The 26,892-nt window shown below is 36.2% G+C and overlaps 1 protein-coding gene and 1 non-coding gene across 2 annotated transcripts; both read left to right on the top strand.

The window, feature by feature from the left end:
* The first annotated feature begins 2,727 nt into the window (after window positions 1-2,727).
* On the top strand, window positions 2,728-11,842 carry LOC141656212 (protein VERNALIZATION 3-like). The gene is made up of 5 exons (XM_074463055.1): window positions 2,728-2,928; window positions 3,353-3,414; window positions 4,616-4,656; window positions 10,485-10,701; window positions 11,470-11,842. The coding sequence occupies exons 1-5, from the start codon at window positions 2,728-2,730 to the stop codon at window positions 11,549-11,551; spliced, it is 603 nt and encodes a 200-aa protein (XP_074319156.1). The 3' UTR covers window positions 11,552-11,842.
* An 11,652-nt stretch (window positions 11,843-23,494) lies between these two features.
* On the top strand, window positions 23,495-23,601 carry LOC141658280 (small nucleolar RNA R71). The gene has a single exon (XR_012549174.1). It is a non-coding gene; the product is annotated as a small nucleolar RNA R71 (small nucleolar RNA).
* Window positions 23,602-26,892: the final 3,291 nt, after the last annotated feature.

Below are 26,892 nucleotides of genomic sequence, written 5' to 3'. Positions count from 1 at the left end.
TGACTCGATTTCCCCCGACTCAAGGTTCACTAGAGTGGGCCCACTCCGCTCACCTCTCATCAAGATCAAGGGCTTAAGCCCGCGATAAACTCCCGGTCATCCCTACCCTTCTCCCGAATGTGAACTTCAAACCGAAAAACAAAGGCACCCCACTTGGGCTCTCCCTCCCGGGCTCAACCCAAGTCGGCACACGACCAAAAAGGGGTAATGTAATCAATCCCAAATTCCTAACCTAACCAACTCCCGTTGGTGGACAAGGATCAAAACCGACAATTACTCCCAAATAGACATAACAATTCAATTCCTTTGGTTAAACCCAACAACCCCTCCTCAACAACTAATTTAATGAAACTCAATTAGATAAATTACTCATGTTAGGGTCTAATCGCACCCTAGTAAGGATACTACTCACTAATCATGGTTATTAAGACAAAATAATTGATAAAGATGAATTTTTTAACCATAGACCTGATATGAATTTGAATACTACAATTAAACATGCAATAAATCAACAAAACTATGAGAAGAGACAAATTAAACTAAGATGGAGAAGGATTAATGCAAAAAAGAATAAACTTTGACACTACTAATCAAAGGTTCAAACAACTAATAAGAGAGATTCAAAGGCAAACAATTAATATAAAACTTAAGAGAAAATAAATGTAAACAAATGAACATAAATGAAAAAATTAAGAAGAAGAATTATACCAACAACAAATAAAGATGGAAACTTGAATTGATAAAATGGAAGAAGAATCTCTTCTCCCTTCCAATTTGCAACCCACTAAATGTAAACTATTGAGAATTGTAGAACTTGAATAAACTATCGGGTCAGCATACCCTTTCGGGTCGAGTTCAGGTCGTTATCGGGTCGGGTCATTTCCGGTTGAATGGTGTATCGGGTCGGGTCGGGTTTGGGTCGAGTCCTTATCACGTCCGGTAACTTAATCGCATTACTATAATTTTTTACCATTAAATTTATTTTTTAACCTATTATTTGATTTAATTAATTCATTACTAAGTCAAATATATCAATCTAAACACAAAATCACTTTCATTTTGATCAATATTAAGCTTAATAATTATCGGGTCATCAATTTAATTGGGTCAGTATCGGGTCGGGTCTGGGTCGGGTTCGGATCACTGATAATCGGGTCGTGTCGGGTTACGGGTCGTGTCGGTTTCGGGTCACAATATTTTCGGGTTTGGATCAGGTTGGGTTTGCTCGGGTTCGGGTCAGGTCACTCGCGTCGGGTCAGACTTGCCAGCTCTAGATGTATGGTTGATGATGGTATGTATGGTGATGTATGATAGATGATGTATAATTGTAAAAGAAGGGTGAACAAATGTGTGGCAATTATTTTGGAAATGGATCCTCTCCAATTCTTTCTCTCCATTTTCTCTTCATTTACTCTTTTAAACTCATTTAATAGTATTTTTTCCACCAAATATCATTATCCTTTTATTTTTACCCATAATTTTTGAGTGGTTCGATAATGCCAGAATATGATCTGGACTACCGAAAGAAAATGACCTCTCCATTTCTTTTTAGGAAATGGAGAGAAACTCTCCTCAACTATTTTGATGAATTAATCTTGGCATTTGGTATTGAATTCAACGCAGTTGCAGTACAACTTTTGAGGATGAACAAAAATGCTACTGTAGGAATTTGCCACTTGAATTAATTGGGAATGGCAATTATTGTTTGACACCGTCTTATTCACCCGCTCTCACTTGTTCGGTACCTACAAATACGAAAATATGAGAGGAGTTATCATATACTTGAGATAAAACAATTATTCCCGATAAATAAATGTAATAAAACTAATTACTTTTAATTAATTAACAAAATGAGCTTTTTAACATTTAAAACACACAAAATCGAGTCAAACACAAGATAAAAGCATGGGTATAATGACGCTAAATTACTACTTATCAATATGGAATAATAAAACTAAATGATTTCAGCAGATAATGTGTTGGAAAACATATGCAAAATATTCTTTCTATTGTCTGTTTTTATTTCTTTTGTTTTTGAGCACCATATTACGTCAAAGTAGTTCAAAATTTTATATAGGCGCATTTTTGCTTACGTCTGAAAGATGACCTATCTCTTCCATTCATACAAAACAAAAGGGGAAAAAAAAAACACTTGTGCTCAACAACTTTGTATTATGCGTGTCGAAATGGGGATTGAAAAGATTGTGCTTGATGCGGAGTGTTTTAGACTTGTAGTTCACCCAGTATACAGTGGGAGATCACCTTGAGACAATGGGTCAATGTTATTTGTATTGACTTTTTTTCACTTCTACCTTGTTCTCTCCTATAATCCCCCTTCTTAAGCACCAAGTATCTCTATATATATTTGCATTGGTTGAATTATCTTCAGGGGCCCACTGATATTCCCTGGGCCACGTGACAGTTAAGAAAGTAAGTGGGACACTTGACTGTTTTTTTTTTTATCGTCCTTGTTTTTTTTTTTTTTTTTTTTTTTTTAAAAAAGCTGAGACTAAGAGAGGAGGTTTACACTGAAAATAAGGAGGAACATCAGATGCTATTGATGCAACATGAGATGCCAAAGAAGATGTTGTTGCATTCTGAAGCTCAGACCTATTTCTATATAAAGCAATCACTAGGGTCTCCACATTTATCATTTCCGCTTCCTTTCTATATTTAGTCTTTCTCATATACGTATCCAATAAACAAACTTGTCCTCAACTTGTCCTCATGCCTAGGGTTGCTAGAGATCCACTAGTTGTAGGTCGAGTCGTTGGGGATGTCTTAGATCCCTTTAATAGGAGTGTTCCCTTAAGAGCTACCTACAATGGTAGGGATGTTAGTAATGCTTGTGAATTTAGTCCCTCCCAAGTTGTCACCCAACCTAGGGTTCAGGTTGGAGGTGATGACTTCAGGACTTGCTATACTTTGGTAACTCCAACTCCTCCATCCCTCTCGTCTACGTTGTCGGCTGTTATTATTGTTTTTTTTTTTTTTTTTTATGGACGGGTAAAACAAAATGACTTATGTCCCGGATTCGACTACCAGTTGGGACGATGATCACTTGGCCACTGCAGCCCCCAAAGGGGTGGCTTACATGGTTCATGTGGTGGTGCGGGAATGCATGGGCCCGGGGGGATTCAACCCCCTCGTCATCAAAAAAAAAAACAAATGACTTATTAAAACTGTTTTCGTTTTCTTTTCCATTACAAAGAGGCCTTATTACAATGTAATTGTCGGCTCAATTTTGATTTATGGGTCGTTCCGAAATACTCTCTTTATTATATATGAAACATGGGGTAAGACTGCGTACACCTAAAAAATAAGCTAAAGTAAGTCCTCTTGTATAATTTAGGTGATGGTGGATCCTGATGCTCCTAGCCCAAGTGATCCGAATCTTAGGGAATGCTTGCACTGGTAAGCTTCTGATTGTATCACAGGGCACTGCAAAAGCTCAAACCCTCCTGATTTTTTTATTTATCTTTCATCTTCTCTTTGGTTTCCCGCGTCTATTCCATATATGCTTCGTTACACAGAAGCATATATAAGCATATTTTGAGTTGGTATTCGACGCTTTTTAGCGCAACAACTGAGATCAGGGAACGACAACTGATTTTTGGATCAAGAAACCGATAGTATACCATGTTTGTAATGACGCGAACCATTAAATAGGTACCTCGAGTATTTGATATTTGCTTATTAGGAATTTCCCCCTTTTTTCCACCTATAATTTCTCCAGTACTAAGGTGTGTGATAAAGACGAACTTTTTTTTAGATCTCTAGCTCAAAAAGATTTTGATCAACTTATCAATTTTTTTTCTTATTGTTTATTGAGCAAGAATTGGTTCCTGAATCCTTTAGCTTTTAATTTGTTCAATTCTAGGCCCGCTTGCTAACTTATATTGACGTGCATGTACGAGGAATAATAACAAGTAGGTATACCTTTTCCCATGATATCTACGGTGAGTTTTATTTTATTTCCAAAGACCCAAGTTTTTTCCTTTACTTCTCTAATCCTCTTGCAAGATCGAATCTCCACTTTATATGCCACTTTGAATGTTTGCTTGACTAAATTTTGCGGACCTACTAACTAAAATCATTACAACAATTATTTAATGTTTTGAAAATTCAGTAAGTCTTGCTTAAGGCGGAATATTCGTCTTTAATCTTAAAACGGTTCAAATACAACCACGTAATGGTAATAAAAACAAATTTTTTGACATTTACTAGTCAACTTGTCATGTGATTTGATATGTATTTGACATGTCTTAAGGTTTAAGCGAGTCACTATATATTAATGTGGTACTAAACGTGTTTATACGCCATGACCAAAATCAAGGTGTAGTTATGCTCGACAATAACAATTGGAAACGGCATTTGATACTGTTAGTAGAATTGTATTAACTTTGTGATGTATTAAGGGTACCCATATTTCCACGGGGAGTAAGAACTAATCCACGGGAAATATGGGTGACATACACAAAGCATCCTTTTTTTTTGTGCAGTGGAAAAGTCTTCTTGTGTTTTAACTGTGTGGCTGGCTGGCTGGAGTTTATAATTCTCTTTGTATATTTGTCTATTGTTAAAAATTGATGAATTTGTATTTTGTCGGCTGAAGGTTGGTGGTTGATATTCCTGGGACCACGGATGCAACCTTCGGTAAGTCCTCCCTTTCACTTTCTTCTTCCATACTAGGTTGCTCGGACTTGTTTATAAGTATCCGATACGGGTGTGTGTTCAAGTGTCGGTCTCGATCGTTTTAATAAAAAATATGAAAATATGCATAACTTGGCTTAAAATGAGTGTCATGCCCTTGTCCGAGTGTCGAGTATCGGACACAAGTACATAGGGAATCAGAAGAGTTGGAATAACATACCTTCCATATATACATGCGCATTAAGCCGCACGTTTTTACAGAGTTTTCCCAGATCTCTTCAAATCCAAGTCCTCTGATCCCTCTGTTTCTGTGAGTTTTTTTTTTGGTTTTTTGTTAAACACAACCTTTAAAAAAAAATTCTTCCAAACACCACCTTTAAAAAAAAAAGTTTGTAAAACACCTTTAATAATTTTTTTTTTGTCAAACACCACTTTTTGGCCGAAGGACTCAACATTTTACAATGGGGTAACTTTCAGTCGATATTTGACATAGCAAACGATGTCGGATTGAGGTGTTCTTGGAGTCGTTGGAAAGGTGGATATACAAGCTTTCCAGGGGTTATCAACACGATGGTCAAAGGTGGCCTTATGTAGGATCTATTGATGTGTAAAATAAGGCTAATCAGAGAGAATAGCGAGTGGTCGAGGGTTTTTAAGGGGTCTTTTAATGAGGTTATGATACTTTGTTTGGTCTGAAATTTGGTATGTAGGTAGAGGAGAGTGCAAGGTAGGTCTTAGTTGTGTTGTTTGTGGTGGTTGTTGGTTGCAAGTGGTGGTTTAAAGGGAGTTAAATTGAAGGTAAAAAACAATTAGAATAATGTCAAAGTGGAATTTTTTTCGTGGGTCAATTCACTCACCTCAAACTACCATTTGCAACCAACAACCATCAAAAGCAACACAACTACGACCTATGTTGCACTCCTCTCTAACTCCATACGAAATTTCAGGCCAAACAAAACAACATAACCCCATTTAAAGACCCACGAAAAACCTTATGACCACTTGCTTTACATCTAGCCTCTTCGACAAGCCTTACTTTACACTACAGGGATGTAGCAAATTACCTCCATAACTTATGTACTATGTGTAATTCAACCCCCTAAGTTTTACTTGTAGCAAATTACCCCCATAAGTTTTCAAAATGTGCAATTAAGCTCCAATCAATTTTTCTACCATTGTTTTTCACTAAAACTTATTATTTTCTATTCTAAAAATCATTTTAAATATATCTATTAAAAATTAAATGGAATATTTACATATTCACCAAAAAATGTGAACCAAATTTAAGATCAAAAAAATTTTGGGCATGTAACTTTTCATTGGAACTTCACTAAAAAATAAAAATTCTCATATTATGAATATTTTTTCACCAAAATAAATAAAAAAAAATATTTGATTATGCTATCTAATAATTAAGAATTTTAGGATTAATATTTGATCAATAATTTTGACTTTTAATAATAGTAAATATATTTAATTTAGTAAATTTCATTAATTTCATTATTAAAAATAAGATATGTGGTGAATTGCACATTAAGAGAAACTTATGGGGCATATTTGCTACATTTATAAGTTAAGGAGCTTAATTGCACATAGTATCAAACTTATGGGGGTGATTTGCTATATTTCCCCTTTACACATCAATAGACCCTACATAAGGCCACATTTGACCATTGTGTTGATAACTCCTGGAAAGCTTGTATTTCCACCTTTCCAACGACTACAAGAACACCTCAAACCGACATCGTTTGCTATCTCAAACATCGATTGAAAGTCACCCCATTGTAAAATATTGAATCCTTCGGCCAAAAAGTCGTGTTTGACAAAAAAAAATTTATTAAAGGTTGTGTTTTACAAACTTTTTTTTTTAAGGTGGTGTTTGGAAGATTTTTTTTTTTAAAGGTTGTGTTTGACAAATAGACATTTTTTTTAAAAAAAAATTATAGGGTGCCTGATTTTATGGAAGGGAGTAATTTATATTTTTAAAAGATTGTTTTCCCCCGGGTAGAAAGTAGAAACACAATTATTGATATTATCCATCCAAAATTAAAAATATAGATATGTCGTAGTGTCGTGTAGTGCAAAATTTTGCAAAATACATTGTCTAAGCCTGCTTTGTTAGGAGGTCCGGAGTCTAAAAGGTTGTCACGTCAATGAACAGCTTTACGTGCGAGATGTTCTAGAGCAATTTATATACCAAGGTGAGTTATAGGCAATATATATTGTCAAAAGTAAAAGAAACATTTTTAGAACTTCAAAGTTTGGGAAGTTAATTAGTTTGAACTTTGAAGGTAACCTCAACAGACTAACAGGTGTATGGTCTGTGTCGAGATAAACTAAAGGGTATGAAAAGTAATATTTTCATTGGAAAATTCACCCGATATCCCAGACATTTGACATTTGACATTTTATATAAAATACTCAATTTTTTTTATCCAAAAACATTAAGAGGTCATAACTTGTGTCCCGCGACTAGGAATTTTTGTATGTCAAAGTTTTTTTAACCAAACAAATTTTGAGTGATCGACAATTTTTTTTTACAAATTGTAGTAGTATTAAAAAAGATGTTCGATTTGGAAAAAGAATCGTTAGTTTCTAAAATCATAAATACAAGCTCTGGCCTCAAAAGTTTCTGTTGGTCCCACTGATAGTACGGAATTGGAACCTAAAGTACAAAGTCTACCGACTGATTGGTCACTACTCACTACACTCTTTTTTTTTTTTCTTTTCGTAATGATCAATTCTTTTTTTTTTCTTTACCTAGTACACTATTTGTATTTGGAAGACACTTGCTTGGTTGATATAGGTCTACTGAATACTTGGTTCACTAAAATAGACAATATATGGAATTATACTTTAGAGTGACAGATACCACTTTTCCTCACAAATGACCCAAATAGAGGAGAGAGGGAAGCACATGGGGTGCCCCCACCTTGTCCCCAATCCGTTTTATGAGTGGCATTTTACGTCGTCATTACTGCTTCTCCGACCCGTCTTGAAAAAACTAAGCGATGGATTTATCAATTAGTCTAACTATAGACGGATATATCCGTTTAAAATAAAAAACGGATTAAATATTGGTGACATTTTTTGGCATCACCATGCAACTTGTTGCTTGTCTTATGCTTAGAGTAGGGGGCTATTTAGCCCGTCTATATCTATAAAGATATCTCCCGTCTATAATAAGAATTTGTGTAGATTTATATTGAACACATTTTTTTTACGGTTTTTTCCCATGGTACCCTCGAACTTTGGCAGATTACACATGGTACCCCTATGTTTACCTTTTCCTTTCCCAGAATACCCTTTATCAATATTCCGTCATAACACCGTTAAAACTAAGACTAATGACACCTTTATTTTTTATCTAATACACTAAACCATATTTTTATCTAACAAATAAACACACCTCAAGTCTCATATCACTTATCCCCACTACCACCACACCATCACCACCAAACTCCATTGACCACCACTTGTCGCCGACACCGGAACTCCGGCAGAGGTCGTGTGTGGCCTGATATCGTTTTCCGTCATTCTCAACTAGGAGACATCACTTAACATCCTTCCTTCAACCTCCATATCTAAGACCATCATCTAAACCACATGCCCCCAATTTAAACAACTCAACAACCAAATCTCCACCATTTCATTCTCTGTTCTATACACCACACCGAATTTGAGTGATGTGAGACTATTTTTAATGATATATTCTGAAGTTTTTTTAGTTTAATTTGGACGAAATTCTGGGTTCACTGTGCTACCAATTTGGAGCGATTTTCTAGCTGTTAAGGTTTGAAATTGCATTTGAATTTCTAAGCAATTAAAGGTGCTGCTACTACTTACTTATCTCCTTGCGTTAGCCGCCGGATAAGGCCGTCTTGTGTTGAATTTGATTGTGATTTTCTGGGTTGCTATAACTTGAATTTTTGCGGTTTCGAGTCTCTTTGAAAACGTCGAGCCAACTTAGTGGCTTATTTAGCTCAATCATGGAGTGAATCGATTGTTCTGCTCTGCTAATATTTGGAGTGGTCTTGAATTGGGAAAGTTCAGATTCATCCCAATTATAAAGTTAATGTTTGCAATCAAGAGTGGTCTGATGACATCTTATTGTGTTTTTTGGGGGAGGTGGAGGGATGATTATGATGGTGGCAGCTCGTATGGTGCTGGGCGGAACACAGGATGCGTGCATGACCTCTACAGGAGCTCCGGTGTCGGCGACGAGTGGTGGTCGTCGAAGGTGTGGTAGTAGTGGGGATGAGTGAGATTAAGCTTAAGGTGTGTTTATTTGCTAAATAAAATAAGGATTAACGTATTAAACAACAAAAAAGAGGTGTCATAAGTCTTAGGTTTAACGGTGTTATGACGGAATATTGCTAAAGGGTATTTTGGGAAAGAAAAAGCTAAACACAGGGGTACCATATGTAGAAAGTTAAAAAGAGGGGTACTTTTACTTGGTTGGTTAATAAACAATTTTCACCCCATGTTTTTAGTTTTGAAACAGTAATAAAATTTTTAACAGTGATTTAGAGATTATGAAAACCTTTTAATAGTCCGAAAATAATTTTCACTCTGTGTTTTTACTTAATTGATTAATAAACAAACTTTGTTAAATTCACTTATTTATACTTCTAGTTATATACTTATATGTCCCACGAAAACTGAAAACTATTTTATTCATAATTTAGGTTGTTTATATATTTCAGATTTTCAGGGATCTAGATTTATTGCGAGGGTCTATGAGGCTCAATAGTCAATAAGTAATCAATGATAAGACAAGGCCAATTATCGAGTCAAACTTCATTATCCATCAATAAGTAGATTAATTGAATGAATTATGTATTTTTGCTCCATTATGAAGATGTACAAATTTACCAGTATATTATGGAGTCGGATGCTATACTGTTGGTTATTTGAACTCATAAAAACAAAGTAGAAAACGTTAGAGAGAGGAGGATAAAAGGTGACGGAGAGATTTAAATGAGGGAGAAACGGTTAGTAATGAAGTAAATTAATTAAGAGAAGAAATTAAAGTGTCAAGTAACATTACCTATTTTAATGGATCATGTTTTTTGAGGGATTGCTTAAAAGAGATGAGATTAAAAGGTGGGATTAAGACCTGTAATTGTTATGGGGATAAATTACCACTTTTCCGATTTTTTTTATCCCCACTTTTCTTTCTATTTTAGGATGTTTTTTTTTTTAACAAAATCATCCTTATAATTTCTCTAAATTTACAAATTATGTCATTGATTAGGAAAAAAACACCAAACAATCCTACTTTATGCCTCATTTGCCAACTTTTTATTTTTTATTATATTATTTATGATCTTTCTTAAATGTTGCGTAAAAAAAATGGGAAAAAATAAATAAATTAGAGGGAATATTATGAGTCACCTGAGGTTATATGACAACACAAATCATGAAATGTCCATTTGGGTCCCACATTCCAGGTAATAATATTCTATTTTTAGTATTTTAGTTGTGAGAGTCAAACTATTACTAAAAATGAGCAAACCACAAGTAGCGGCAAACAATAGATGATGTCATATTTATCGTCCTGTCTTTTACTTGTATATTTATTTGCTGTAAATGTCATGAGTAGTGTCAGGGCGGAGCCAGGATTTTAAGGTAGCGGGACGAAAATTTTCAACGGAGGTGAAAGGGAAATATTATAAAGGGGTCTCGAAAAATCGAAAATTTTAACTAAAAATTTCGAAATTTTCAAACTTCAGCTGGGACGACAGCCGAGTAGTGTATAGATTTGATTGATTATATAGGGACTAAACCTCTTGTTACTTTGTTGTTGTTATGACTACGTCATTGTATAGGCCAGGAGGTGGTTTGCTATGAAAGCCCTCGGCCATCGATCGGGATACACCGATTCATACTTGTATTGTTCCGGCAATTGGGTAGGCAAACTGTGTACGCCCCGGGCTGGCGTCAGAACTTCAACACTAGAGACTTTGCTGAGCTCTACAATCTTGGTTTGCCTGTTGCTGCTGTCTACTACAATTGCCAACGTGAGGGTGGTTCCGGTGGTAGGAGGTTGTGCTAATTCTCTTCCCTTTGCTTTTATAATATAGATATACACTTGTTTAATGTTCAATTATGTACTTAATTTATGCTGGTAACAATAATTACTCTCTCTATTTCGGTTATTTCAAACAATGATAACTACAGATAGGGAAGGGGAGGTACTTAAGTAGGATATGACTGAACTTATCCTTCTCATACTGTGGCATTAAGATTAGCTCTATTTGTTGGTATGAAACAAACTTTATAACTTTGGTATTTTGACTGAACCAATTGTTTTATGCGTTCCCTTTAAAAATGTGTAACTTTTCTCAAAAATCTAGAAAAAAAATACTATTTTTGGATATAGACTTTTGTCCTTGACCATAACGGCATAACATGTAAGATATAAGGACGCTGTTATTGTTGTTGTTGGCAAACAATTTTATTATTGTTTGTTGCCTTATTTGTTATATTTGATGTTGTGTCAGATTGCGTGACTAAGTATTGTCATTGGAAAAATGGAGCGCCTCACAAATTCTGCCTCATTTATAGTCGCAAATGTATAACATAAGCTTTATAGCCTATATGGATTGTAATTCCCTAATATTGATATGAATTGTACTTCTCTTATAATATATATATATATATATATATATATATATATATATATATATATAATTTGAATAAAGCAAACCACCTTTTTCTTTTGTAGGACTTGTATAGTTGTATCTAATCATTTGAAGGTTGTGGAAAAATATGAAAATGTGACGAAGATATTTTATAATCCATTTTTTGTAGGAGGCCTTTGGACAATGATGCATTGTTCCTCGCTAACTCAATTGGGCCATTGGCCCAAAACTATCCCAAAAGGAGTAGATGAAGCTTCCTCTCACAGATTAGCCCATTGGGCCAATCCTCCTTGTGTCACAATTCACAAGTCACAAGGGTAGCTTGATTCTCATGGTCAACGATTCCAACGGAAAAGCCACCTTATTTAAAGGAGTATTTTCTAATAATAATAATAATAATAATAATAATAATAATAAATTATTATTATTACTAGTTTGTGGTGAAAACTGAGTCCTAAATATCGTGTATTATTAGGCTTATTATGTGGCTTTTAAATTTTAATGAATTAAGAATAAAATTGTTGTATTTGCTTGCTACAAAAGGATTCTGTTTTTTTTTCCCGCTCTTCAGTAGACAAATTCTGTTTAATAAACTTAGATGACTAGTGCTTAAAATAGTGTTGTTCAAATGCGGGCTTGGCCGGGCCGTGAAGAAAAAAGTTGTCCTTTAAGACTAGTGTGGGTGGGCGGACGGGGTCAGAATTATGAGCCAATTATCCTTGCCCTTACCCGCCCTTTAGTCAAAACTCGGGCGGCCCGTGGGCTAATGGGCCGTAATACTAAACTTTAACTGTTAAATACATGTTCGGTATAGAATGACTTCAATTTAAACTACTATTTATATCTCATACCTTGATTTGAAATTTGAGGTTCGGTAGAGGTAAAGATTGTATGTATACATTATTGTAACTTGTAATACATGATAATTAGTTATATTTTGAATATATTGGTGTCTTGTAAAGACAATCAAATTTTAATTAGTATGAGATATTTGAAAAGACAACTGTTAGGTTCGACTTTATTAAATAAAAATATGCTTTTATTTTCTGTCATTAAAAAAATCTATATATAATAATATTAAAAGGAGAGTTGAGCAACTATTTAGATGACACCTATGCAATCTTATAAGTGACATGTGGCAAGTCTAATACATCCTCATACAACAAACTATTGAAGAGAATATAGTACGCTAATAAGCAAATCCTTTGACCTCCCCAATACTTCAATACGCCTCCCATTCATCTTCTGTTATTTAAGAAATAAAACGCCAGCCTTAATTGTCATTATGTGTGGCAATTTGATAGTCATTACTCCGTATATAGCCAATATAGGATCGACGGTTTCTAACCATTGAAATTAAATGACTATTTTCTACTATAAAAGATGGTGCATGGTGTACATAGATTCTAACCTTCACACTTTCATCCAAACATAGAACTGATTTTTTTTTTTTTTTTTGGCAGCAAACATAGAACTGATGAGTGAGCCGATATAGTCGAAAATTGCGCAAAAGCTTAAAATTTTTGCTCTCATATAAGTGTAGATGTTCTCATTATTCTCTTCCTCAATGGTATTTTATTGTAATTTGTTTACATTTGTTCTTATTTGTGTTCTTGTGTAGGAGCTCCTATAATTGTTCAACATTGTTGTAAGCGTGATTTTCATATAGTTTAGCCTTTAGATGATATTCAATCCGAAGTCAGTATTCTCAGCTTTAAGGTCGAAAATTGCGCAAAAACTTTCATTAAGGTGTGTTGTGATTGCCTCTCTTAAGTTTGTTTGAGAGTATTAAAAAAATGGCACTTGCCATGAATGGGCTGGAGGGCACAAATTGGTGTCGCACTGGTTATTTTGCGAGGGTGCATGGTGGCTAATGTTACGAGTTTGAGGACGATAGGACTAAGACGATAGGTGCTACATTAACAATAGCTTGGAAAGTAATTGACCAAGTTTAACTTTCAAGTTAAATTTAAAGTTTATGAGTTTTCATCTAACTCATAAAAAGATGCTTAATGATAAATTAGTGTATCCTCTTACATGTCCACTTGTACACATTAATTGTATACTTACCTATTTATGTAAACCTTAACGATTGACCGAGACCGAGGGATTATGGTCGAAGGAATTCTCTTCACATCTATATACAGAATTTCATATGGTTAACTAAGTTAAGTATTGTGTGGTTTTATTATATATATGTGAAATTGTAATATAGTACATCTACCCAACTGCAACAAAATAGAATCATGGGATTTAGACAGTTACCTCTAGGAGATCCGTGCATTGCACGGGGCACAAAACTAGTTATTATTTAAAACAATAAATATACACAAATAAATTGAAAATTTATTATCTTATACTACCTCCGATCCAATCCAAACTATACATTTGACTTTTTACGGTCTACGAGACGATACTTTGACTACGTTTTTCTTCATTTATATATTATGTTTTTTGGTCGAAATTATAATTTTCCGAAACCTCTTTTTATAACAAACGCAAATACGTAAATTTTAGGTAAAAAAATTTAAAATTTGGCTTTTATAATTGAGGTCAATATTTAACAAAGTTGACTTTAAAAAGTGAATGGTGTCGCGGAATCGTCCTTAACTCTGCCGTTGCGCTCCAAGTCATGGCTATCGCGGTGATATTTATGTTACTAGCTTTTGTAGTTACTAGTTTTTTTGCCCGTGCGTTGCACGGATATTAAAATAATGTGTGATAAATTTCACAATAAAATGGAATATAGACATATAGCACATCATTCATGTCTAAGATTTTATGTATGCCGCATGACCAACAAATAATTGTCGTTAACATAATATTGACATAAGAATAAAAGAGTATTTGATTAATAAAATACTTTTTTTTAGGAAAATAAAACCAATATAAAGTTTATATATATGATACTTGGACTGATAGTTTTTAGAATTTACCTGTTTGTTTTTCAATTGATAAGGAAAACAATAATATCTACTCTGCATAATCAACTCAATTATTCAACAAATCTCCTTCATTCGAATAACAACTATAATTTAATCATTCCTGGATCAAATTGTAATTACATGAAAATATTTAGAGGTAGTTAGAATGTTATATCTCCCGATCAAACTATTGAAGTATGTTTGAATGTGAACCAAATTCCGCCACAATCCTTGTCTCCGAAACTTATCTCAAATTTATCCAACCAAGTGAAAAACTAAACCCCTACTTCTAGAAAAATCCACCATCCAATGGAAACTAACCTTTGCTCTCGACAATGTTTTTTTAGGAAAATAAATAGTATGAAATTTATATATATGATACTTGTTATTATTCATGTTACCTATATGTTTTAATGCAAGCGATATTTTGCTGATAAATAACCTTATTTATTATCACTATCCTCGTTAAACTCATCACCCTCCACAAATGCACCCTCCCTCCACTCCACTAATTTACCCACAAAATAAAACATCAGTCACTGTGATTAGTTCTTACTACTTGAAACAACCTTCAATCCACTACCACTATCACTACCTTTCAGCCACGTTTTACATCTAAGAAGTCATAAATCGCATTTACCTCCATAAAACACTAATCTTTACTCCAGATGATATGGATCCTCATCACCGTTATCGAAGACAATTTATTTCTCCTTCAACAAAGAAAGTTTTAAGAAGCAATTTTCCTTCTTATCTCTCTCCCTTTCCCTTCCTAGTCTTTTTCCCGTCCCCTCCCCTACCTCCATTCCAGATACTCAAACAAAGTGTTTGGATACTATATTTGTAAACTGAATAAGTTTGAATATTATATATATACATGAACTTTGCTATTTATTTCATTTTGCATAAATAAATCTTACTACCTCCATCTCATTTTTATTGTCCTTTTTTCTTCAAATTTTATTATCTCATAATTATTATCCCCTTTCTAGATCTAGTAAGGAAAAACTTTAGTCAACCAACTCGTCACAATCAACCTCATTCCCACTCGAAACAACCTTTAGCTCACTACTTAATCCCTTCTGTTCACACATAAAACGGTCTAAAATGCAAAGCTTTCATCTCTCTTGAAAGGTCCATCTAAATAACAGAAAACTAACCGCTCCTTTCTGAACTTCATCATTTTTACATCTCGTAAAGATTAAGTTGAACACGACAAAAAAAATGCAGAAAATTAGGTTTTGTTTTATAACGACAGATTGAACATTTTTTTTAGCATTTTGAGAGTTTTTACACTATTTAAATAACAAATGTGCTATTTTGAGTGTTGATCATTGACATATTGAAATAATAGATTGTGGTGTAATTTCTTGTTTTACATTATGACCTTTAATTAGTATATTTGATAAGCGGGGTTTGTCGCACTCCCCCGATCAAACAAATAACTCAACTAATGTAGTAGGGTAGTCGAGGTCGAATCCACAGGGAGCATGGGTGATTACTAATTGTCTAAATTCTCGTGCTTAGCTAAGTCGGAAATATTTGGATGAGGTTTAAAACTAAACAACTAAACTAAATAAAATGCAAATTAACAAAAGATGATAAATGAATAAGAGAGGATTAAAGTTGTAAATCAAATGTATAAAAAGGCCTAGAACTCGGTTCTCCCACAACAATTCGTAATTCCACATACGAATTCCCTAGGCTAATCACTCGGGTAGACAAGCAAGGAGGAGATGGCTCTAATTCGCCTAAGACCCCCCTCTCGGGTTCGAAGTAGGACACTAGCACTACCCACCAACCCCCCTCTCGGGTTCGAAGGTCGGAATCCCTAACTCAACACCCGACTACCCCAAAAACATGCATTTTCCCAAGGTAGTCTAATATTTGCTAAGGTCATTAAGCCCCCATCAATTTCCGGGTCATCCCACTCCTCCTCTCGGAGGTCGATTTCAAACGCTAATTTAGAGGTGCCCTACCCGGTTCTCCCTATCGGTCTCAACCTAGGTTAGCAATAGGGTCGAATTCCGGGTATCCAAATCACAACCTAACCAACTCTCGTTGGTGGACAAGGGTCATAAATCGACACTACCCAAAAATCAATCCATAAACCCAAATCAATCCTCTAAACTACCCTCACCAATTTCCCCAAATAATTAGCCTTTATGAGATTCAATTAGTGAAATTACTCATGTTGGGTCAAACCGAGTCCAAGTAAAAGACTACTCACTAATCATGTTTTTAAAGGCAATAGAGACAATAAAGATGGAATCTTTATGCATAATCATAATGGAAGAACAAATTCTATTACTAATCATGCAACAATCCAACTTAAATTATAAGGAAAGACAATTTAATTCAAGAAACAATGAAGATTAAACTAAAGGCACAAACTTTAACTCAATAAACACAAAGACTCAATCTTTAACATGAGAAATCAAAGATTCAATCTTGTAAACAACAATGGTGAGAAGAGAAAAGATGAACAAGAGAGAGAATAACAACAATCTAACATAAACAATTAAGATTAAACTTGAAAGAAAAATAAATGTAAACAAATGAAATTAGGAAGAGAAATTATACCCACTCAATAGCAAAGAAAGGAACTTGGATTAAAATATGGAAGGATTCTTCAATTCTCCAAATACAACCCAAAATTACTAATTGTAAACTAATGAAAAGGGAAGAACTTGAATGAACAAAAGAAGAATTAAACTAATAATTAAAGAAAGATAATAACTTTTTATTGAATCAAAAGAAGGGAGGAAATATGAGGGTTTTACAATATTGAGAGAATAAGATGAACTAGTCTAATTTCTAAGGTAAAGTAATGGGTTGTGTCTAATGTGGGTTAAGTAAATGTGTAAGTAGTGTCTTTTATACTCCTCATCTAATTACTACTACTAATAATGACACTAATAATAATAATAATAATAATAATAATCCTAACACCCAGCCAAAACCCAATCCACGCATTCCCCAAATAATTGAACAAAAAGTAGACAAAAAAGAACAAAAAACAGGAAAAAGGACGATCGGTGTTCTTTTTCACAAGACGCGCGGCGGCCAGGGCTTGTCTTGCGGCAGCGAGGTCAATGAAGCAAAGGGAAGAAATAAGCATGAAGTGTGTTGTGCCACCGGGCACCGGCATGGAGCACAAAAATGATGCGAGGGAGTTGAATTGGTGCGTTTTTTTTGGATGATGGCTGCCGGTCCCTATACCGTAGCGAGGTCTTCACAAAAAGAACAAATTGGGTGTGTTTCGCGGTAGAGGATGTCGAATGCCGGGCACCGGCATGGAGTAGCATCCATTTCCAAATAACTCGGTTTCGACTTCGAGGTCGAAATTGATGAAGCTTTGATTGCGGTGATTCTTTGGTGTCCGAGGACGAGATTCAGGGTCGCTCCGGTGGCGGGTGAATGGCGAGGATGAAGGTGGTGAAGTTGTTGATGGTGTTTGGGGTCGCCGACGAGATGGAGTGGTTGAAGTCTTTGTCGGTTATTGAGGGATGTCGGGTTAAATGGTATTAAATGGTTGTTAATGGAGGTGGTGATTAATGGCGATGGGGTAGTATGGTGAAATGGTGGTTTATACGGATGGTAATGGATGTTGGAGGTGATGAAGGTTGAATGGAGGATGGTGATGGCGGGTTTGGTGGTGAATTGTGCGGGGTCCGATGATGATGATGTGAATGATGGAGGATCTTTGTTGTTGCGTGTTGTTGATGATGATACGAGGAAGGTGATGCTTGGCAAGGGTGATGAAAGCAAGTCATTGGTTGAATTTGTCAACCTTTGACTTTGCTACTTTTGTTTAATACTAGATCTCGCATTGACCCGTCTCGCTCCTCGATTTCCGTTCTCTTTTATTCTAACTCGAATCTCCACTTTATTATACCGCCTCGCCTACAAATTATAATGAAACGATATTAATGTTAATATTAAATAAAAATCCAAATAATTAATAAATATAACCAATACGATTAATTATTATAAATTAGTAATTAAATGAGCTAATTAAACCATTAAGCACGCAAAATCGATTCGTAATAAGATATAAATGCGGGGTAAAAACTGACTAAAATACTATTTATCAAACCTCCCCACACTTAAATCTTACTCGTCCTCGAGTAAGCTCATTTAAACTAAACCGAGACCCATAATATAAAAGAATAGCTAAACTAATAATATCCGACGAAAGGCAATTAACGGGCCTTCTCCGTCCCTTCAACTCACAACGAAACACAATGAGGTATGTGCTCCCTTGCAAGGCAAGTGGGGGCTTGCGGAAAATTTCGACACATCCAACATTTAAGCACGAATCAACATATAAGATGCATCACAAAAAGTCAAACCACTTTCCTCATCTAAGCGGCCGTTTTGTTTCAAAAATGAACAAAGAGAGTCATTAGTGGAGGATGTCGTCTCCGGGTCCTACCAAGGTGTCAATTCCCTAATTCTAGCTCAAGCAACCTACATAGACAACACGGAGTGCCTAAGAAACAAATTCTAGGCGGGAAAGAGGAAGTACTTCGCTATACTCCCAAGAATGACACGACACACGCAAGATTCAACTCCATATCAAACCTTTGACCAAAAGGAGACCAAAGACCGACTCTCACGGGTTTCACTAGTCACTCAAATGAAAGAACGGGGTGATTTTTGTGACAAAAAGTAACCAAAATCACTCTCCTAAACTCGACTTGCGAAGCATGCCCGCAATCTAATATGGTACTAAATCCAATATCCGCAAGAGAAATGTTAAACGATGCACATACAAGAGAGACAACCGGGTTGTAATGGGGCTTGGGTTCGGTGAAAAGGGGTTGGTGCAAGCACCATTTTTAGGAAATGTGAGGCTAAAGATCGAGTAGTCGCCACATCTAACCAATTCACTAAACTCAACCAATGCAAATGAATTCCTTCACAAAATATGACAAGATTGTCATTTTCAAAAATTATTCAATACTCTTCAAAACAAACTCAATTTGCAAATTACCAACCCTTTATTTGAGACAAAAATGTACATTCTTTTCTTTTTGCTTTTTCATTTCATTTTTCTCTTTTTCTATTTGTTTTTCTTCTTCATTTTTTTTCTTTTCTCTTTGATTTTCTTTCTTGCATTTTTCACGACTTGTTCACCTCTTATTAGCCAAAAGTAGCCAAAGTTGCATTTCACTCATGTGGCATTGCGATCATACACCTCAAGGTGAGTCAAAATTTCAACCCAAATATACTCCACAAAAGAACCACAACGACGAACTACTCAACCAAGGTGAGTTGTTTATGGGATGTAGTTAATTTGTTGGCAATATAAATGATAAGGCTTAGGCTCAAAATGGGTTAACAAAAGGAAATGATTGACTCAAGGGCATAACAAAAGCTTATTTGGCTATTGTGAGGTTACTTTATTGAACAAAATTGTCTCAATATGCACATCTACACTTCTACGGTAAGGAATGAGCACCATACTTGTGCGTTTTGACATGACATACCACGTAAGGAGAACTACTCTCATAACCTAAACAGGACCGGTTTGATGGACCGGCCATAAAGAGGCTCTATCCTCACATTTTAGTAGCTATGTCGGTCTAAGGTCAAGTCTCGGGCCTAATACGGTCTCACAAGGTGGTCGCAACTTGGTTGTTAAGCTAGACTTCCGGGTTTTTGCAAGGAAAAACCCTAACATGTGTCATCAAAAGGCACGAGCTATCAAGAGGGAAATGACACGGACAAAACAATTATCATCATTGACGACATATACCCTCCACATTTAGACCATCTATGCAACTATTTACATACGAGATGCAACGTGTATGAAATGCAACTAAACATATGAACAATCTACGTGAATGCAAGAGTGAACAAATATATACATTTCTAATCTAAATGCATACAAGTTCTAGACCTAACAACACATCAACAACACACGCATATCCAAAACGGTTCCCAAAAGGAACACCCACATCATATATCCCGTCCTCCTCCATGCTTATATACAAAAAGTAAAGGAAGGATAAAGGAGAAAGAATTGGAAGAATTTTACCAAACGTCTTCTCCGATGATTCATGTGTTGCCTATCAAAATGGTTAGGACAAATGCAATATATATAATATAAACAATGCAATATTTTTGAAATTTTTGAAATTTTTCAATTTTTAGGCATTTTTGTGATTTTCTCAAATTAACAAGCAAATATATACAAATATAAACAATATGCACAAAGTGGATATTTCCCTCCCCACACTTGAAATTTAAATTGTCCTCAATGGAACAAAGTATAGGGGGAGAATAGGAAGAATAAATAACATATTTTTGTTGATTTTTTGAATTTTCTAAAATGTAAGAACATGTTTTTGATTTTTTTTTTTGAATATTTGAAAATAAATAACATGTTTTTGGTATTTTTGAATGATGGAATTTCCTCCCCACACTTATTTATTTACATATTTCAAATGGAAATAAATGTGTGGAGGAAATTTCGAAATAAAATACATGTTTTTTGAAGATTTTTTGATTTTTCAAATTTTTAGTGGTTTTTGGTTAATGAATGTAATGCATGAACTATTCTATATGCTAAATTTAAATGACAATGCAAACTACACTACATGAATGCAAAGAGAGCTAATTTAGATTAACTCCTAATCGGTTGAGTAAACTAAATGCAAATGCAAGCAAAACATAAATAAAGCAAGGGAAGAGAATACTAACAATGTGGTGGTTCTTAAGGGACTCCACTAAACCTTTCATTCAAAATTTTGTTTCTTGAATTTCCAAGTAGCGTGATCCATGTCACTCAAGGCACGGAGTAATCGGTCAAAAGCTTTAGCAAAACCCTCAAACAAGCATAGGTAGCTCCAAGCTATAACAAACCGCACCCGAGTTCTCTTCCAACGCTTCTTCCCATGGTTCCTCTTACTCTCCTTGGTTCCCTTTTTTGGGCCCTCTTGATAGTTAGAACCCTTAAACTTGAAATGGTAGCTAGGTGGTAAGAGGAACGGAATCTCATAAGTTTCACTTGTTGGACAACTCTCTTCTTGGTCACCAAGGTAAGGAAATTGGTAAGGAATAGTAGGTGGAGGAGTCAACTTCTCAACATTGAGGTTCATGGTGTTGTCATTTTTATCCCAATTTTCTTGACTCTCCTTTTTACTCGAACTATTTCCATTGAGAGCGGCCTCCAAAGCATCAATTTGAGCTTCCCAATCACTTGAGGAATTATCCGACCAAGTTGCACCTTCAAAAGAGCTTAGAACAAATGAATCCGGAGAGTTCAAGAATGATTCAATCTCATCATTAATTTGGCCTTCAAATTCATCTTCTCTTGAGTTATCTTCACCCAAGTCTTCCTTCACATCAACTCCCAACACATCATCAACTCCTCCATTTCCCTTCTTGTTTGTTGGACAAACTTCCAATGGATCCAAACGTGAAGGCTCAAGATTATGCTCATTCAAGCAATCCTCCAACACATCCACTCTACAACAAGAGTCACTCATAGAAGGAGATTTCATGGAATTTTCCAACGAGAATTCTATCTTGTCATCACCAACTTGAAGAGATAGTTTGCCATTTTTCACATCAATCAAGACACCCCCCGTAGCAAGGCAAGGGCGTCCTAGGATGATTGGAATTTTGGAATCCTCGGGAATATCCATCACATAGAAGTCGCAAGGTATCACAAGCTTTCCCACTTTGAGTGGTACATCTTCCACAAGGCCAATTGGATACCTCACCGATCTATCCGCAAGTTGCAAAGATACTCTTGTAGGCGAAAGTTCAAAACCCTTCAATTTCTTGAAGATATTGAGAGGCATGAGGCTAATGCTTGCCCCCAAGTCACACAAGGCTCTCTCAATATGAACGGTCCCAATTGTGCATGGTATGGAAAAACTACCCGGATCTTCAAGCTTTGGTGGCATCTTGTGCAATAGGATAGCACTACATTCTTGTGATAAGTTTACCATGGTACTTGGACCCAATGAATTTTTGTTGGAAATCAACTCCTTCAAGAATTTTCCATATGCGGGTATCTCCTTGATGGCATCAATAAAAGGCATGGTGATGTTCACACCTTTCATCATGTGCATGAATTTCCCATATTTTTGCTCAAGTTTTGCCCGTGCCAACCTTTGGGGAAAAGGAATTGGTGGCACATATGCTCTCACAACTTGTTCCTTGGGTTTTTCAACAATTTTGGTAGGTTCATCAACTACCATGGGAGTTTCCACAACAACCTCTACAAGATCATCTTCAACCACTTTTGGTGGCTCAACCACAACTTCCTGTTTGCGACTCTTTTTCCTCTTTACGAACACTCGGTCTTCCAACTCTCTACCACTCCTCAAATGTATAGCATTAATGGTCTTTGGGTTCTCCTCGGTTTTACCCGGAAACTTTCTATTTGAGGTTTGAAATTGGCTTATTTGAGAAGCCAATTGAGAGATTTGATTATCCGTCACTCTTTGGGAGGCTTGCATTTGAGTCCTTAGTTGGTTGATAGAGGATGTTGTCTCCTCTTGTTTTTGGTTGGAATGAGTGATGAATTGGGTTTGAGTGTTGACGAGTTGGTTTTGAGAATTCATCAATTGCTCCATCATGAGCTCCATGTTTGATTTGGGTTGGGTTGATTGTGGAAAGGGTTGAGAGTTTTGTTGAAATGGTTGAGAATTTTTTTGAAATGGTGGTCTTGGTTGAAAGGTGGGATTTTGCTTTTGGGCTTGGAAATTTGGTGTAAATTGTGGATTTTGTTGAAAAGTGGGGTTTTGGGCATTTTGTGAGCCATTGGAAAAATTTGGATGGGCTCTCATTCCGGGATGGTATTGATTGTTGTTCAAGGCTTGTCTAGCCGGAATTGATTCCCACACTCCATTCACTTGCTCCATACAATTTGCCTCTCCCATCATCAAAGGACATTCATTTGGTGAATGCCCTTGATCTCCACAAATCTCACAACAATACACTTGAGACTTACTTGATGAAGAGTTTCTCGAGGTGTTACTAGAGTTCAACAAAGCAATTTGTTGCTTGAATTCTTCTATCAACCCTTTAACCTCAACATTGTTTGTTGATTCCACATTGGACTTCCCTTTCCTCTTGTGGCGATCATTATTCCAATGAAAAGTACGGGATGCCATCTCTTGTATAAGCTCCTTAGCCGTCTTGTGATCAATTTTGTCTAATGCCCCCTTTCCCGAGCCGGAATCTAGGTTCATTTTCATTTCATTGCTCAACCCCTCATAAAAGTTGTTGATCAACTCATCATCTCCGATCCTGTGGTGAGGACACAACCTTTGGAGTCCCTTATACCTTTCCCATGCCTCGTAAAGGGTCTCATCATCATGTTGGGTGAAGCCTTGGAGCTCACTCTTAATTCTTGCGGTCCTTTGTGGTGGAAAGTACTTGTTCAAGAAGGCCTTGCAGACATCATTCCAAGTTCTAAATGAATCGGGCTCACAACTCTTCAACCATTCCTTAGCACTCCCCCTCAAGGAATAAGGAAAGAGTCTAAGGCGGATGGCATCCTCCGACACTCCATTTGCTTTGAACATGTCACAACTATCCAAGAATTCATTAAGATGTTCATTGGGGTTTTCGGTGGCTCCCCCTCCGAATTGGTTTCCTTGGACTAGTTGCAACAAAGTAGCCTTCACATCAAAGTTATTGGCTTGAATAGGTGGCTTGATAATACTTGGGTTCACCACCTTCTTCGGAGCCAAATTGTCCCTCATAGGAACCGCGGCCATTGTTGCTTCTTCGGGAATTCCAAATGGGACCTCAAAGAACTCAAGATTACCCGGTTCTTCTAAAACACCTTCCACTTACTCAACAAAGGGATTAGTAACAAAGAAAGACCTAGTCTAAACTAGAACAAAACAACTAATATCATGCCAATGCTCCCAAAACAGCGCCATTTTGATAGGCGGGGTTTGTCGCACTCCCCCGATCAAACAAATAACTCAACTAATGTAGTAGGGTAGTCGAGGTCGAATCCACAGGGAGCATGGGTGATTACTAATTGTCTAAATTCTCGTGCTTAGCTAAGTCGGAAATATTTGGAAGAGGTTTAAAACTAAACAACTAAACTAAATAAAATAAAATACAAATTAACAAAAGATGATAAATGAATAAGAGAGGATTAAAGTTGTAAATCAAATGTATAAAAAGGCCTAGAACTCGGTTCTCCCACAACAATTCGTAATTCCACATACGAATTCCCTAGGCTAATCACTCGGGTAAACAAGCAAGGAGGAGATGGCTCTAATTCGCCTAAGACCCCCCTCTCGGGTTCGAAGTAGGACACTAGCACTACCCACCAACCCCCCTCTCGGGTTCGAAGGTCGGAATCCCTAACTCAACACCCGACTACCCCAAAAACATGCATTTTCCCAAGGTAGTCTAATATTTGCTAAGGTCATTAAGCCCCCATCAATTTCCGGGTCATCCCACTCCTCCTCTCGGAGGTCGATTTCAAACGCTAATTTAGAGGTGCCCTACCCGGTTCTCCCTATCGGTCTCAACCTAGGTTAGCAATATGGTCGAATTCCGGGTATCCAAATCACAACCTAACTAACTCTCGTTGGTGGACAAGGGTCATAAATCGACACTACCCAAAAATCAATCCATAAACCCAAATCAATCCTCTAAACTACCCTCACCAATTTCCCCAAATAATTAGCCTTTATGAGATTCAATTAGTGAAATTACTCATGTTGGGTCAAACCGAGTCCAAGTAAAAGACTACTCACTAATCATGTTTTTAAAGGCAATAGAGACAATAAAGATGGAATCTTTATGCATAATCATAATGGAAGAACAAATTCTATTACTAATCATGCAACAATCCAACTTAAATTATAAGGAAAGACAATTTAATTCAAGAAACAATGAAGATTAAACTAAAGGAACAAACTTTAACTCAATAAACACAAAGACTCAATCTTTAACATGAGAAATCAAAGATTCAATCTTGTAAACAACAATGGTGAGAAGAGAAAAGATGAACAAGAGAGAGAATAACAACAATCTAACATAAACAATTAAGATTAAACTTGAAAGAAAAATAAATGTAAACAAATGAAATTAGGAAGAGAAATTATACCCACTCAATAGCAAAGAAAGGAACTTGGATTGAAATATGGAATGATTCTTCAATTCTCCAAATACAACCCAAAATTACTAATTGTAAACTAATGAAAAGGGAAGAACTTGAATGAACAAAAGAAGAATTAAACTAATAATTAAAGAAAGATAATAACTTTTTATTGAATCAAAAAAGGAGGGAGGAAATATGGGGTTTCAATATGAGAGAATAATTAAAACCAATTTCCCAATTTAAAAGGTAAAGTAATGGGTTGTGTCTAATGTGGGTTAAGTAAATGTGTAAGTAGTGTCTTTTATACTCCTCATCTAATTACTGCTACTAATAATGACACTAATAATAATAATAATAATAATAATAATAATCCTAACACCCAGCCAAAAACCAATCCACGCATTCCCCAAATAATTGAACAAAAAGTAGACAAAAAAGGACAAAAAATAGGAAAAAGGAATATCAGGTGTTCTTTGCCGGCACGCCGGCGGCCGGGGCTTGTGCCGGCAGCGAGGTCAATGAAGCAAAGGGAAGAAATAAGCGTGAAGTGTGTTGTGCCGGCTAGCCGGCTGCCGGGGCACCGGCATGGAGCACAAAAATGATGCGAGGGAGTTGAATTGGTGCGTTTTGCCGGTATGACGGCTGCCGGTCCCTATACCGGTAGCGAGGTCTTCACAAAAACAGAACAAATTGGGTGTGTTCTGCCGGTAGAGGATGTCGACTGCCGGGGCACCGGCATGGAGTAGCATCCATTTCCAAATAACTCGGTTTTGACTCCGAGGTCGAAATTGATGAAGCTTTGATTGCGGCTGATTGCTGGTGTCCGAGGACGAGATTCTGGGCTGCTCCAGGTGGCGGGTGAATGGCGAGGATGAAGGTGGTGAAGTTGTTGATGGTGTTTGGGGCTGCCGACGAGATGGAGTGGTTGAAGCTGCCGTCGGTTATTGAGGGATGTCGGGTTAAATGGTATTAAATGGTTGTTAATGGAGGTGGTGATTAATGGCGATGGGGTAGTATGGTGAAATGGTGGTTTATACGGATGGTAATGGATGTTGGAGGTGATGAAGGTTGAATGGAGGATGGTGATGGCGGGTTTGGTGGCTGAATTGTGCAGGGGTGCTGATGATGATGATGTGAATGATGGAGGATGCTGTTGTTGCGTGTTGTTGATGATGATACAGGGAAGGTGATGCTTGGCAAGGGTGATGAAAGCAAGTCATTGGTTGAATTTGTCAACCTTTGACTTTGCTACTTTTGTTTAATACTAGATCTCGCATTGACCCGTCTCGCTCCTCGATTTCCGTTCTCTTTTATTCTAACTCGAATCTCCACTTTATTATACCGTCTCGCCTACAAATTATAATGAAACGATATTAATGTTAATATTAAATAAAAATCCAAATAATTAATAAATATAACCAATACGATTAATTATTATAAATTAGTAATTAAATGAGCTAATTAAACCATTAAGCACGCAAAATCGAGTCGTAATAAGATATAAATGCGGGGTAAAAACTGACTAAAATACTATTTATCAATATTATAAGAAAATAGAAATTGAGTGTTTTTT

Source organism: Silene latifolia, chromosome 5 (genome assembly GCF_048544455.1).
Source record: "Silene latifolia isolate original U9 population chromosome 5, ASM4854445v1, whole genome shotgun sequence".
NCBI classification, from domain to species: Eukaryota; Viridiplantae; Streptophyta; class Magnoliopsida; order Caryophyllales; family Caryophyllaceae; genus Silene; species Silene latifolia.
This window is presented reverse-complemented; position numbering and strand designations above follow the sequence as displayed.

What these genes read in the sequence shown, in the direction of transcription:
- LOC141656212 (XM_074463055.1), top strand. Translation starts at nt 2,728, where the DNA reads ATGCCTAGGGTTGCTAGAGATCCACTAGTTGTAGGTCGAGTCGTTGGG. An exon ending in CTTAGGGAATGCTTGCACTG is followed by an intron (nt 3,415 to 4,615) that starts GTAAGCTTCTGA and finishes TGTCGGCTGAAG; the next exon opens with GTTGGTGGTTGATATTCCTG. An exon ending in GACCACGGATGCAACCTTCG is followed by an intron (nt 4,657 to 10,484) that starts GTAAGTCCTCCC and finishes GTCATTGTATAG; the next exon opens with GCCAGGAGGTGGTTTGCTAT.